Source organism: Salvelinus sp. IW2-2015, unplaced genomic scaffold, assembly GCF_002910315.2.
Source record: "Salvelinus sp. IW2-2015 unplaced genomic scaffold, ASM291031v2 Un_scaffold3659, whole genome shotgun sequence".
Taxonomy (NCBI): domain Eukaryota; kingdom Metazoa; phylum Chordata; class Actinopteri; order Salmoniformes; family Salmonidae; genus Salvelinus; species Salvelinus sp. IW2-2015.
Window position 1 is genome coordinate 68674 of NW_019944936.1, and position 12992 is coordinate 81665.

The 12992-nt window shown below is 40.1% G+C and overlaps 1 protein-coding gene across 1 annotated transcript; it reads left to right on the forward strand.

Annotated features, from left to right (window-relative positions):
* The first annotated feature begins 3892 nt into the window (after positions 1–3892).
* LOC112076278 (FUN14 domain-containing protein 1-like) lies at positions 3893–8782 on the forward strand. Its single transcript, XM_024143118.2, is given in 7 exon segments — positions 3893–3964; positions 4548–4731; positions 6954–6982; positions 6985–7028; positions 7428–7524; positions 7527–7555; positions 8079–8782. Coding segments are annotated over 7 exon segments (507 nt in total). The 5' UTR covers positions 3893–3945; the 3' UTR covers positions 8184–8782.
* The last annotated feature ends 4210 nt before the right edge of the window (positions 8783–12992 follow it).

Genomic DNA, 12992 nt, shown 5'->3' on the forward strand with positions numbered 1-12992 from the left:
TGGACAGAATGCATGGGTATAAAGTCCCAGCTAAATGCTGAGAAGCAGTCATTCCCCTGTATTCCTTATTTTAAATATTTATATATAATTATTTATCGGGATGTTAAACATTCTCAGTGTAAAATTAAGATGACTAAACCCAGATATAAAGTACGTAAAAAAGATATATTTATATATATATATTTTTTAAATAAGATCACTTAGATACTAACGATCACCAAAATACAAACTAGACAGTCAGGAGAATCAAATTCTAAAAATGTCATGGCATGGGGTCCCCATTGATTTTGTTACATTTGAGTCACTCAAATAGCGTAAAAACACAGGATAAGCTATGGCAAAATGTGTAGAATTGCAGGAAATTAGCTTTAAAACTGCATTTCTCTCAGCCACATGGCAAAACATGTAGAATTGCAGGAAATTAACTTTAAATATCAACATAGTCTCTGCGGCCAAGTGGGACGCTAAAATTTCAGTCAGTGACAGCTCCATTGCCACGCTCCCACTACAAAGCCAACTTTGCCACTGCTGCTGATAAAAAATACCAGGGGAAATAATGCAGGGAGAATGGCTGAATTGGCGAGGGTTTGAACTGGCTGGCATAGTGGTGTGGCCAGTTTGCCACCATCCTCCAGTGATTTGAATTTGCAATAGATTATGCTTTTTTGTTTACGTTGCCAGCAGCCTACTTTCTAAGCACCCTAGGAGGCCAATCGCTTCTTTTTGGTGGCAACATAGTATGGGGATAGAAGCTTCCCTCCAATTGTAAACACCAACTCTGAAAATAAAAAATTCAATATAAAGAGCAAAAATGTATAAATGTGTGTGCAACTTTGCCCTTTGTTCACTGTCCAATGTGCTAGCTACAGGTTGATGCTGGGATGCAAAACCTAGCTACGAAGGGACCCATCCACAGAGGGTCAATGAAAACTGTCAACAAACCAACATAAGCCCCACGGCTAAAGGGGTCAATCAAAACCTGCTAACGAATTGCATATAATTCGTTCGATAGATGTGTTAATTGAGCTCACCACATAGCTAGATTTCGGTGTCACTACTCCCTGTCCCGCCATCTTGGACCGGCCCAAGCAGCCATTACTAGCTAGCTATCCAAACAGCTAACGCGTTAAGCTAACGTTAGTTAGCAGCCATTGGAACATAGCGAAAGCCCGTCTCGAGCTCTACACAATCAACACCAACTCCGGGGCACGAGAACGGCTCAAATTCATGCATACATTTTGCACGAGCCAGATACACAGTGCAGCAAGCAAACATATTTCCCTGGCACCACGGGAAGTCTACTCCATGACAGAACGTTAAATAGCCATTAAAACAAGTAAGGTCACTTTATCATACTCGGTAGATTTGGCTAGCTGGCTACAAAACGTTACCTAACGCTTATATCACAGTAATGATGTTATCTGTAAAAAGCCAAATTCTATATGTCCCTGACCACTGAATCTCTAGCTAGCAAACATTCAGAATGAGCTGGCCAACTCCAGAGTCCAACAACGCACGTTCCACAAGCTAGTTAACGTTATCAAACTAACAGGGGACTAGCTAGACATTTGCTAGCAGGCTAAATTAAAAGGTTAGCATGTGGTGGTTCGTCTTATCAATATAAATGACTAGCCCGCAAGTATGTACTTGAGATGTTATATTACACAGCCAGCTGGCTAACGTTAATTTGCTAGCTTCTTCAGCTACCAGGCTTGTTAGCCATTTCTACTGCACCCAATACAAACCAGCTTGGTAGAAACATTTGATATGATAAGCCTGTGACTAACAAATAGCTAAGTTGACGAGTTAGATAAATGCAAGGCCACCCTAATAACGAAAATAGCCAGTTGGGTTACTAAAATGTGTTTATGCAATGGAAAAGCCGTTCATTTTCACTATTGGATTAGCTAGCCAGGGAAAGAACTCGGGTAGGAACGCTGCGTAGCCGCAGGGTCGCTCTGCGCACATCGTGTGATGGGTGTATGGTTAACCAGAGTCCGTGCTCTCACCTGAGAGTGGACTGGCTATGTTAGTTACACATAGTTACACGTATTACTATGTGGGTAAGGATGTACAAGGTGCAAGTGTTGTGGTTCAAGGACCGGCTGGTCCTGTGTGTTTGCAACTTAGCGAGCTACCTTCAACAGTAAGGCCTTCGTTCTGGCGCCATCTTCATGAAGCCTCTGAAATCCAAACAGTGAGCTGCAAGCAAGAAGACAACACAGGCGGTTCAGTATCACTTGCACTGCCGTGCAAATGGATTTAACGTATAAAAACGGCAAACGCGTGAACAGAATATTAAGAATACACCAGAGGTGTGTGCAGGGCTTTGACTCCGACCTGTCAATTCCGACCAAGCTGTCCCTCTCTTGGGCTGTCAGCGTCGGAAAGTCCTCCTCGGTTTCACTGGCTTTTCCCGCCGCCATTTTCTTTTCCTCATCACCACCAGAAGCCGAGCCGAGACTCCGAGCAGCAGCGCAGGCAGCAACAGCGAGCGAGACTCCGCACGATTGCATGGAATCGCGACGAGAGGGCGAACGAAATACTCCACCAAATCAAAGAAGGAAAACTAAAAATGTATTAAGATAGAATAAACTTTTCTCCACGATCAAAACGCAATTCAAAATGGTAAATCCTTTCAGGAAAACAAGTACCCCTCCAAAAAGTATTCGCGTCACATTTTTAGGCACCGTTTATGCAACTAATCAAATGTAATGCATGAAGTTCAATTCTTGCAGTTTGAAAAGAGTATTATTTGACCATAAAATTCCCCACAGCCACCAGCTTAAAGTTGTTATAATTGTGTCACACAAGCAAGCGAACCCACGCGCCGCCGTAGTCACGCCTCCCCTACCTCTTCAGCCAATAGATATGTCTGAATATCAGCATATGACATGAAGTTTTTTTTACCCATCTTCATTTATCTTTTTACAAACCACAGAAATCAATTATACATGTTCATTATTTTCTCAAAAGCAATAATMGTTATATTGTATAGGTATTCAAATTGATTGATTTGTTTTGAAAAGTGCATAAATAACAATGTTAAATAGCTACATGCAAACTGTCATATTACTAAATACATTTAAGAGTGTCAACTGAGAAATTTGTGCAAATACTTGATACCAGTATTATTTGCTGTTGATGGGTAAGCATGTCTAATAAAACGTTGCAATGTTGTGTGGAGGTAAAATTCTGATTAGGACTGTGTAACTACTTCTCAAATATTCTCACCCTGCAATGTTCACATCATAATAATCATCATCCTTGCCCTAGGCCCCACAGTCCTATACATTTTTGTGGTTGATACCAATTAGATCTGTTTGCATTTTTTTTAATGTACTAGCTAGTTCTACTGTATTTATGTGCAGTATATCTACTGTGTTATGAATTACATTCTCACTTTTGTACATGTCTTGAAAATGAAATGAATAGCAATCATTATTGTTGGTGTTCCCCCCCCAGCTGTAGACATTTTAAAAATACCCAGACTCAATACCCAGACAAGACATATCCATCCAATGTAAAATCCTCAAATCTAATTATCCAAATAGCTTTTTTGATGTATCATAAAACCCTCTGAACATATTACTTTATAAAATCTTACTATTTATTTTGATATCAATTGATTATATATAAGTTACAGTATTTGATGTAGATTTGAATTACATTCAAATCAATTTAAATGTTCAAGGGATAAAGTGATAGCTATTTTGKGCAGAAATTGAATCTAATATGAGGGAAATCGAATCTTATTTTTTATGGWACATTTTTATGCTTCCAAATGAAATGATCAACATCCTGCAACATTTCAAAGAAAGAGCAAAGTGTTAAAATACTGATGTGGCAAAGCATCATTCTGTAGGCGGGGCCAGCAGAGGTTTATAAAGCTCAGGGGCGGGGCTTGCATACAGCAGTCAACATCCTGATGTAATTTTCTCCAAAATGGCGGATCGCAAAGAAGGTTAGTGATAGCCCATGTTTATGGATAAAATAATCTCGAATTATAACAACGAATCAGCTATACTATATATAGATAGCTCCAATATCAAGAAATCTAAACACTCAAATATTGCTATTCGTTCAGCTGCGGCTTTTGACAGGTGGACTTTACTGACTAGATGGCTAGCTTTGTTGCTAGCAATTTAGCCTAATTTCTAAACAATGGCATGCAATCGCCCATCGACCCAAATACCAGCCATTGGCATTGTGAACCTATTTGTTTTTGTCACCCATGGCTCCTATCCCGACTACTGTACCGTTATCGCAGATATACACTTTATAGTAATGACGTGAACGGGATTACCAACTAAACAAGTATTCCAGTCATGTTTTAAATCAATATTCAATGAATTAATGTGTTTTGTGAATCCTATCAATACTACTATGAAGTTACAGCAAAGATTTAGATGGATGCATTGGAACTGTTTCTTGACTGTGAGGAAATTGGACAGAATTTGGACCTGAAACCTGCACTAGGTTGCCTAGATGATAGAAAGTGAAAGCAAAACAGTTTAAATTCTTTGTATGTCTTTCCTTCATCCCAGATGACATCTTATCAGAAAAGGATGAGCCGGAGAGTGAGGATGAGACCTATGAGGTGGTGGACCTGACAGAGTACGCCCGGAGGCACCAATGGTGGAGCATGGTGTTTGGGAATAACAACTCTGGTCCCCTCGCAGAGAAATACTCTGTGACCACGCAGATCGTGATGGGAGGGGTCACTGGCTGGTATGCAACCCAAAATGTCTGGATCTTTGGCCCCTAGGAAACACATCAACACATTTCACTGATGAATGCATGGTATGAGTTGGTGATGTAGTCAAGTCACTCAACCTTGAGTCCCAAGTCCTAGTAGAGGTCGGCCGATTAATCGGAATGGCCGTTTAATTAGGGCCGATTTCAAGTTTTCATAACAATCGGTAATCTGCATTTTTGGACACCGATCATGGCCGATTACATTGCACTCCACGAGGAGACTGCGTGGCAGGCTGACAACCTGTTATGTGAGTGCAGCAAGGAGTCAAGGTAAGGTGCTAGCTAGCATTAACGTATCTTATAAAAAACAATCAATCTTAACATATCACAAGTTAACTACACATGGTTGATGATATTACTAGTTTATCTAGCTTGTTCTGCGTTGCATATAATCGATGCGGTGCCTGTTAATTTATCATTGAATCATAGCCTACTTCCGCCAAATGGGTGATTTAACAAGCGCATTCGTGAAAAAGCACTGTCGTTGCACCAATGTGTACCTAAACATCAATGCCTTTCTTCAGGGTCGGGGTATATGCAGCGTTTGGGCCACCTAGCTCATTGTGAACTGCGAAGACATATTTCTTCCTAACAAAGACAGCCAACCTCGCCAAATGGGGGGTGATTTAACAAAAGCACTTTTGCGAAAAAAGCATAATCGTTGCACGAATGTACCTAACATTAAACATCAATGCCTTTCTTAAAAACAATACACAGAAGTATATATTTTTAAACCTGCAGATTTAGGAAAATTCTGTCACTTCTCTTGCTTTCTTGCACGCAGAGTCAGGGTATATGCAACAGTTTGGGCCGCCTGGCTCGTTGCGACTAATTTGCCGAATTTTACGTATTATGACAAAACATTTTTAGGTTGTGCAATGTAACAGGAATATTTAGACTTGTGGATGCCACCCGTTAGATAAAATACGGAACGTTCTGTATTTCACAGAAATATTTTTTTCTTCGAAATGATAGTTTCCGGATTTGACCATATTAATGACCTAAGGCTCGTATTTCTGTGTGTTATTATGTTATCATTAAGTCTATGATTTGATATTTATATAGCAGTCTGACTGAGCGGTGGTAGGCAGCAGGAGGCTCATAAGCCATTCATTCAAACAGCACTTTCGTGCGTTTTCCAGCAGCTCTTCGCAATTGCGCTGTTTATGACTTCAAGCCTATCAACTCCTGAGATTAGTTTGATGTAACCGATGTGAAATGGCTAGCTAGTTAGTGGTGTGCCCTAATAGCGTTTCAAACGTCACTCGCTCTGAGACTTGGAGTAGTTGTTCCCTTGCTCTGCAAGGGCCGCGGCTTTTGTGGAGCAATGGGTAACGATGCTTCGAGGGTGGCTGTTGTTGATGTGTTCTGGTTCGAGCCCAGGTAGGGGAAGGAGAGGACGGAAGCTATACTGTTACACTGGCAATACTAAAGTGCCTATAAGAACATCCAATAGTCAAAGTTATATGAAATACAAATGGTATAGAGAGAAATAGTCCTATAATTCCTATAATAACCTCAACCTAAAACTTCTTACCTGGGAATATTGAAGACTCATGTTAAAAGGAACCACCAGCTTTCATATGTTCTCATGTTCTGAGCAAGGAACTTAAACGTTAGCTTTCTTTCATGGTACATATTGCACTTTTACTTTCTTCTCCAACACTTTGTTTTTGCATTATTTAAACCAAATTGAACATGTTTCATTATTTATTTGAGGCTAAATTGATTTGATTGATGTATTATATTAAGTTAAAATAAAAGTGTTCATTCAGTATTGTTGTATTGTCATTATTACAAAAATAAATAAATAAAATCGTCCGATTAATCGGTATCAGCTTTTTTTTGGTCCTCCAATAATCGGTATCGGCGTTGAAAAATCATAATCGGTCGACCTCTAGTCCCTAGTGTTCCAGTCCGAGTCCTTTATTCTCGAGTCGAGTCACAAGTCCCTTGGTAATGCTAAAAGCTGTGGTCCAACTGTTGGCACATTTGAAGAATATCTCTAACATTTGCTGTTGTAGCTAGTAGGCCCCCTATTTTAAATGATCCATCAGAGAGATTTTCTGACAACAAAGTCACTTCTGGTCCAGCCGAGTTGAGCCATGAAATTGTGACTTGAGTCCGAGTCAAGTCTGAGTCCTGGACTCGAGTACTACAACACTGCTATCAGTCACTCCTCTCTTCACATTCAGGTGTGCAGGATACTTGTTCCAGAGAGTAGGGAGATAGCTGCTACTGCCATAGGTGGAGGGTTCCTGTTGTTACAGGTAAGAGATGCATAATATTTGTATTGAGTCGACGCTAGGTAGTTACATAATACACATCTCTATTCCATTATTATGATTTTTTTTAACTAGGCAAGTCCGTTAAGAACAAATTCTTATTTACAATGACGGCCTACCCCGGCCAACCCTAATCCGGAAGACGCTGGGCCAATTGTGCGCTGCCCTATGGGACTCCCAATCACTGCCAGTTGTGATACAGCCTGGAATCGAAACCAGGGTCTATAGTGACGCCTCTAGCGCTGAGATGCAGTGCCTTAGTTCACATCAACTAAGGCGCCACTCGGAGCACCAATGAGATCACATGTAACAAAGTGAACGGAGTGCACTTCAAATTCAACCCAACAATCTCACTCATTTTCCTTTCTGCACCTTCTCCTGCAGATAGCGAATCACAGTGGCTACGTGCAGGGGGACTGGAAGAAAGTGAGAAGGCACGTGAACAAAGCAAAGAAACACCTGAAGAAGAGAACCAAGCAAGCAGCCCTGAAATTAACTCCTTCTTCGAGGAGGTAAAGGTATTAATAACACTGCCTGACTTTCCTAATCATAACTCTATGGTAGGCTATTGTGCCTATAGGATTGTGTGATTCTAAAAGGTGAACATGTTTGAGATGTGTGCGTGCTCATTGGTCCTTTATCTATGTTCATTTATTGCGTGAGACCAACACCAGTACCTGGGTGTGGGAGCTGCTTTTTAATTCATTGTATTTCCAGTCCGCTTGACTCTCAGTGCCTTGCATTGCTGTACTTATGAGAAAAAAAGGTATACTTAATTATCATATTTGGGGGGAAATAGCTAAGTTCATAAATACCTGAGTCATCCGCAGCCATTTGATGGACTAATAATGCAGCAACTGCCCCTCTAGCGAACTCACACTGTAAAAGCACATTCCTGGATTTATCACAAGCAGAAACTAAAGTATACCCTGCGTATAAGAATCTTTATTTTTCCATCTATTATCACTTATAACCTTCAGTTATTGGAGGTGACCTCAGTCTGCTTGTTTTCTCTCCTCCTTCCACTCTCTGCAGGCCACAGAGTTTGTCAAGAAGAACATTGTCCTGTCCAGCGGGTTTGTGGGTGGATTCCTCCTGGGCTTTGGCCTCCTAAGGGCGTCGGGGCCAATTCACGACTGAGGAAGTCATTACATAGGAAGAAGGAAGCTGTCATTACTGTGAACTGAGTCGCCACAGGGATGTTGTCATTAACTGTGAATCGTTGTCTTTCTCCCAGCACGGAACTAGTCATGAAACGGGTTTGGGAGGAGGCTGAATGTGAAGCTGCCACTTTATGCCCCCTGGGTGTCTCTTCCTGTTACTGCCCAACTGATCTGAGTCTAGCTTGTCCACCCTCTTTTTATTCTATTTATCTGGTGGTTTCTGATCCAGGATCAGTTGTTTGGGCCTGTTGAATATGGAATCTTTATACTTCATATTCATAATCAGCACTACCTCCAACATCAATTATGTGAAAATGTCACGTTTCTATGTTTTCAATCAGCTATATTATATTATATATATATTTGTTCACCGTCATATGGTGTGCATCGTGTGATTTGAGTCAATTAGTGAGCAATGCTACTCATAATTGTTGAAATCACGATGCCACCAGATGATGACATTAGAAAAACAAATGTTGACTTCAAAACATAGAAACATGGCATTTCACATACGTTGATGTTAGGGTAGTTCTGGAGATGATGAATGCAATGTTGAAAATGTTAGAAATGTCCCTTTAAGTGCACAACTTGACACCTCTTGATACACTATGATATACTACTAATATACTTGTACCACACACTGAACATAGGATTACTCGGCCCCTGTCTATCTTGTGCCTCTTTTACCTGGAAGAACAGGTCTAGGATCAGGGCTGTGTCCCAAATGCCCATAGTGCACTATTTTGACAGAGCCTTATGTAGGAAATAGGGTGCCATTTGGGACACAGCCCAGCTTCTCCCTACACTCAGACCAAAGTTTTACCACCTGTGCTATTCACACAAAATGTGTCTGCAGACCTGTTGTTACGGGGTTAATATACCAACACCTGATCACTGCACCTTCGCTGGCTAATGTACTGTAGGTATATCAGTGTTCAGGTTAGCGTTTTTCATAATGAATCTTGTTTTGGAGGCAGCTCTGCAGAGTGGTCACTAGTTGGCACAGTCACAAAATCTGATTTTAAAATCTAACTGTAACCACAATGTTAACCCTAATGCTAACCTTAAATTTGACCAAAAAGTTAAATGTAGTTTCCATTAATTTTTTACATATAGCCAATTCTGACTTGGCAGCTGGCCCATCTAGCGGATTCGCTTAGTTCTGCCTCCAGGACAAGACTCATTCCAAAAATGTGAACCCTGCTATCAGTGTAGTAATAGGAAAACATGTGATTTAGTCACGTGTGAATATACTATCAGTTTTATAGATAGAAGGAAATGCACAGTATAAAGTCAGTGTTCAGTTGCTCCATATTGTGTCTTTAACTATTTAAATATTACGTGTCAGGAGTATGATTGTCCATTTGTTTTGTACTTCACCAAGTGCACATTAACTTCTTACTGCTGTTAACCTCCATTTTTTATGTTCTGACTTCCTGAATGCTGTTTTGTAATCTTGATAACCAACTAACCATAACTATGGATTTGTCTTATGTTTCTGTTTTGTCAAATAAAGTTGCCTGATTTTTGTTGGTTAGCAATGTTAACAGTTGTGTTGGTCACTGGACTGCATGGTAGACATGCATACAATCAGGGCTTGGTGTGTACACTGAGTGGATTAACAGTCTATCTTGACACGTTTAACTTCTCAACAATATACTTATTTTGATTATTAAAGCCAGCATGACTTTTCAGATTTCAGTAGCTCTATGGCTGCCTTTACACAGGAAACCCAACTCCGATCTTTTGCCAAATTATTGGTATTTTGGCCGATCAGGTCAGATTTTTTGCCAGTAATTTCGGCAAAAGATCAGAATTGGGCTGCCTGTGTAAGTGTAGTCTATGAGTTCCGGTAATGCAAATGTCCAGATTTTATGATGTGAATAGAAATGGATGCTTCCTTGTGTCTGCATGGAGGATGGGTTTGTAATAACTACCATGCATGTCACAGCAACAATGAATGAGCATTGTCACAATACTAAGATATTTCACCACTATGTCTGTGCATTCATCTACACTGTGAAATMTGCTTTTGAAAGGTACTGCATGTAGAAAGAGGCAAAGGAAGATACGCACCATATCAATCTAAAATAAGTACCAATTGTMAATTTTTTGTGTTTACCTCTGTCACAGAGTACAATATCAATTAATAAATTAAAGATTTTTTGGTTTATATTAAATGCACATTGAATTGGGGTTTAGTCCTGATAGGCTTTCTGTAGCTAGGGATTTMGTTCTGGGATTTATGAAGTACTCTTTGTCAATTGACTTGACAAAAAACCTTTTAAATAAAATTGTATTGATTTATTGTAATTTCATAATGTCCTGTCAGAGGCATATTGATTTGTGTAAATAATGACTTCACTGTCTATTGAGCTGAATGAAGCTGAAAACAGAGGCAGTCGTGATGTTACCTCGCCAGAGTGCCTCTCTCTACTGTGTGTTACTGTAGCTGCCACCACCACACTACCACTGGTCCCTCCCTGTTGCTATGGAAACTGCTCTTTTTCTCTTTCTCTCTTCCGCTTGCTCTCTTGTGGTGTGGTGTGGCCTTCCCTCTTTTCCACTCTCTTTCTCGCTGCCTTTCTCTGTTCTCTGTTTCTCTCGCTTTCTCTTTCCAGTCCTGCCTTTTTCTTTGTTTTTACCTCTATCTCGCTCCCTCATTATCTTTGAGTGTGCCCATGTGTAATGGTATAGGGATAGAGGGGGATATTAGAGTGGGGGGAATGAGATGAGACCCACTCTCCACCATCCGATGACCACATCACCAACCAATCGGATCATCAATAGCCCCCAATAGATCCAACCAATAGTAGGGTAAAGCCAGAGTATGAGCGCCATGGAAACTGCAAGGGATGTTTTATAATAGCAGCTCGCCCTAGTGGCACCAGATACCGGTACACCTCAGTCAGGCTGTTCAAAGCAATTGTGTTATTAATCCATTGATCGTAATCTAAGGGCTGCATCTTCATACTTAAACCTCTCCTCATATCTCCTTTATCTGCACTGATCTGAAAAAAATAGGAAAGGCAAATTCGATATGGTGCATGCATATACTAGGTACTGGCTYTCACCAGTTACTTCATATTAGTAGAGGAAAGACAGGAGACAGGAAACAAATTATAGTATTGAGATACAACCTAATCCATGCCTTCAGGCAGCTGGCTCCAAAGSGTCCAAACCATACAATAGTTAACTCTGTCACAATCAGTTTGTTGAGAGCTGTCATTAGTATGGTTACGCAACACCCTCTCTGTAGTACTAGTCAGTGGACAAAGCCAGAGATGAAACGTCAATGCATGTTAGAATAGCAATGTTCATTATTCATAGTACAATAATTCATAGTATTAGTAAGTGAGAAGCTGCTTTTCTATACGAAGCATGGCTTATTAAACAACTGATAGATAGAGACCATTTTAGGCCTATCACACAAATTATTCATGAGAGAAAATTGAAAATTGATCAAATGGGACCATTTCTCCTGAGTTGGAGTGAAATTGTCATCATAATGCTAGCCTGGGTAGACTGAAACATATTTTTGTGTCTGAAGGAAGATTCTGTGTGAAAGTACATTTTATTTATTGTGTATTTGGGGTATAATACAGAGCCTATGACTAGTGAGTTTGAGTATATATATATATATTCTGATGCATCTGAATTTGGAGTTCTGTATCATATAATTAGGAATTAGTATACTAGAATGGATAGGAACCTTCTTATGATGGCAGTGAGGTCAGCCATTTTGGTCAGGGAGTTGGTCAACCATGGTTTGCCAGTGCTGTTGTAAGATATTGTGTAAAATAATGAATTTGAAGAAAACTGTATTTATAATTACATGACTATATTTTAGGTTAACAATAATTCTATTACACAATTTCAGATATATCATGTGCCTTACTTTTATTTTCCTGCATAAGTAAAATCAGGATAGACATGAATTCCAATTAGACTGGTTTGGATTTCTCCCTGGCTGCCATTTTCACCCCATCTGGAACTTTTAGGGTTTATGACATAACCCTCTGGTCATTTAATAAGATCTATTTTTTTTCTGTATGACCACCTCAAGGGGCAGTGTCAACCAATCCAGAGTGACTCACTCACCTGTGACGTTGTGGCCGAATAATACAAATAGATTGGCGCAAGTGTGTCAACAATGTGGCCAAGGATCAGTCAAAAGCAAAGCATTAAGCCAATGAATTACCAGGTATTTACTGAAAATGGTAGAATGGTAGTTATATTGCAATAACCTATGACTTAGGCTACATGGTTGTTTCTTTGGATTCAATAGTACAAGAACCACTAGGCACCTTGTTTTAATGTTTTATTAACCATCCATCACCCCCTCTTCGGAGGACACATATCTTTTAATTTTTTTACAGCTTTTCTGCTACATATACATACATTTTATATACACTTTTATAACAACAAGTTAGCAATTTTGTTTAATTCTTATCAGACAGCATCCGATGCACTCCACAGATAGAACAGCCCTCCCTGTAAGCACTAGGCTGCTGGATACATTTAGCAGAGAGGCGAATGTGACAGATCCAGGATGTGGCTGTGACATGACTATGCCTAACGGTCATTCTGTCAGTCTCTTATCACTTATTATTAGAAAGTATCTCTCGATGCACACCTGAACAACAGACATCACTTCAAATCTCATCTCCTGCCGGGTGTAGAATGCATAGGCCAGTTTATGTTGAGGCAGAGCAAAAGAATGTCCAGCCAATGTGATGCCATCACTTGCAGGAATCTGGTTGTACTTGCTTTTTTAATGCATGGC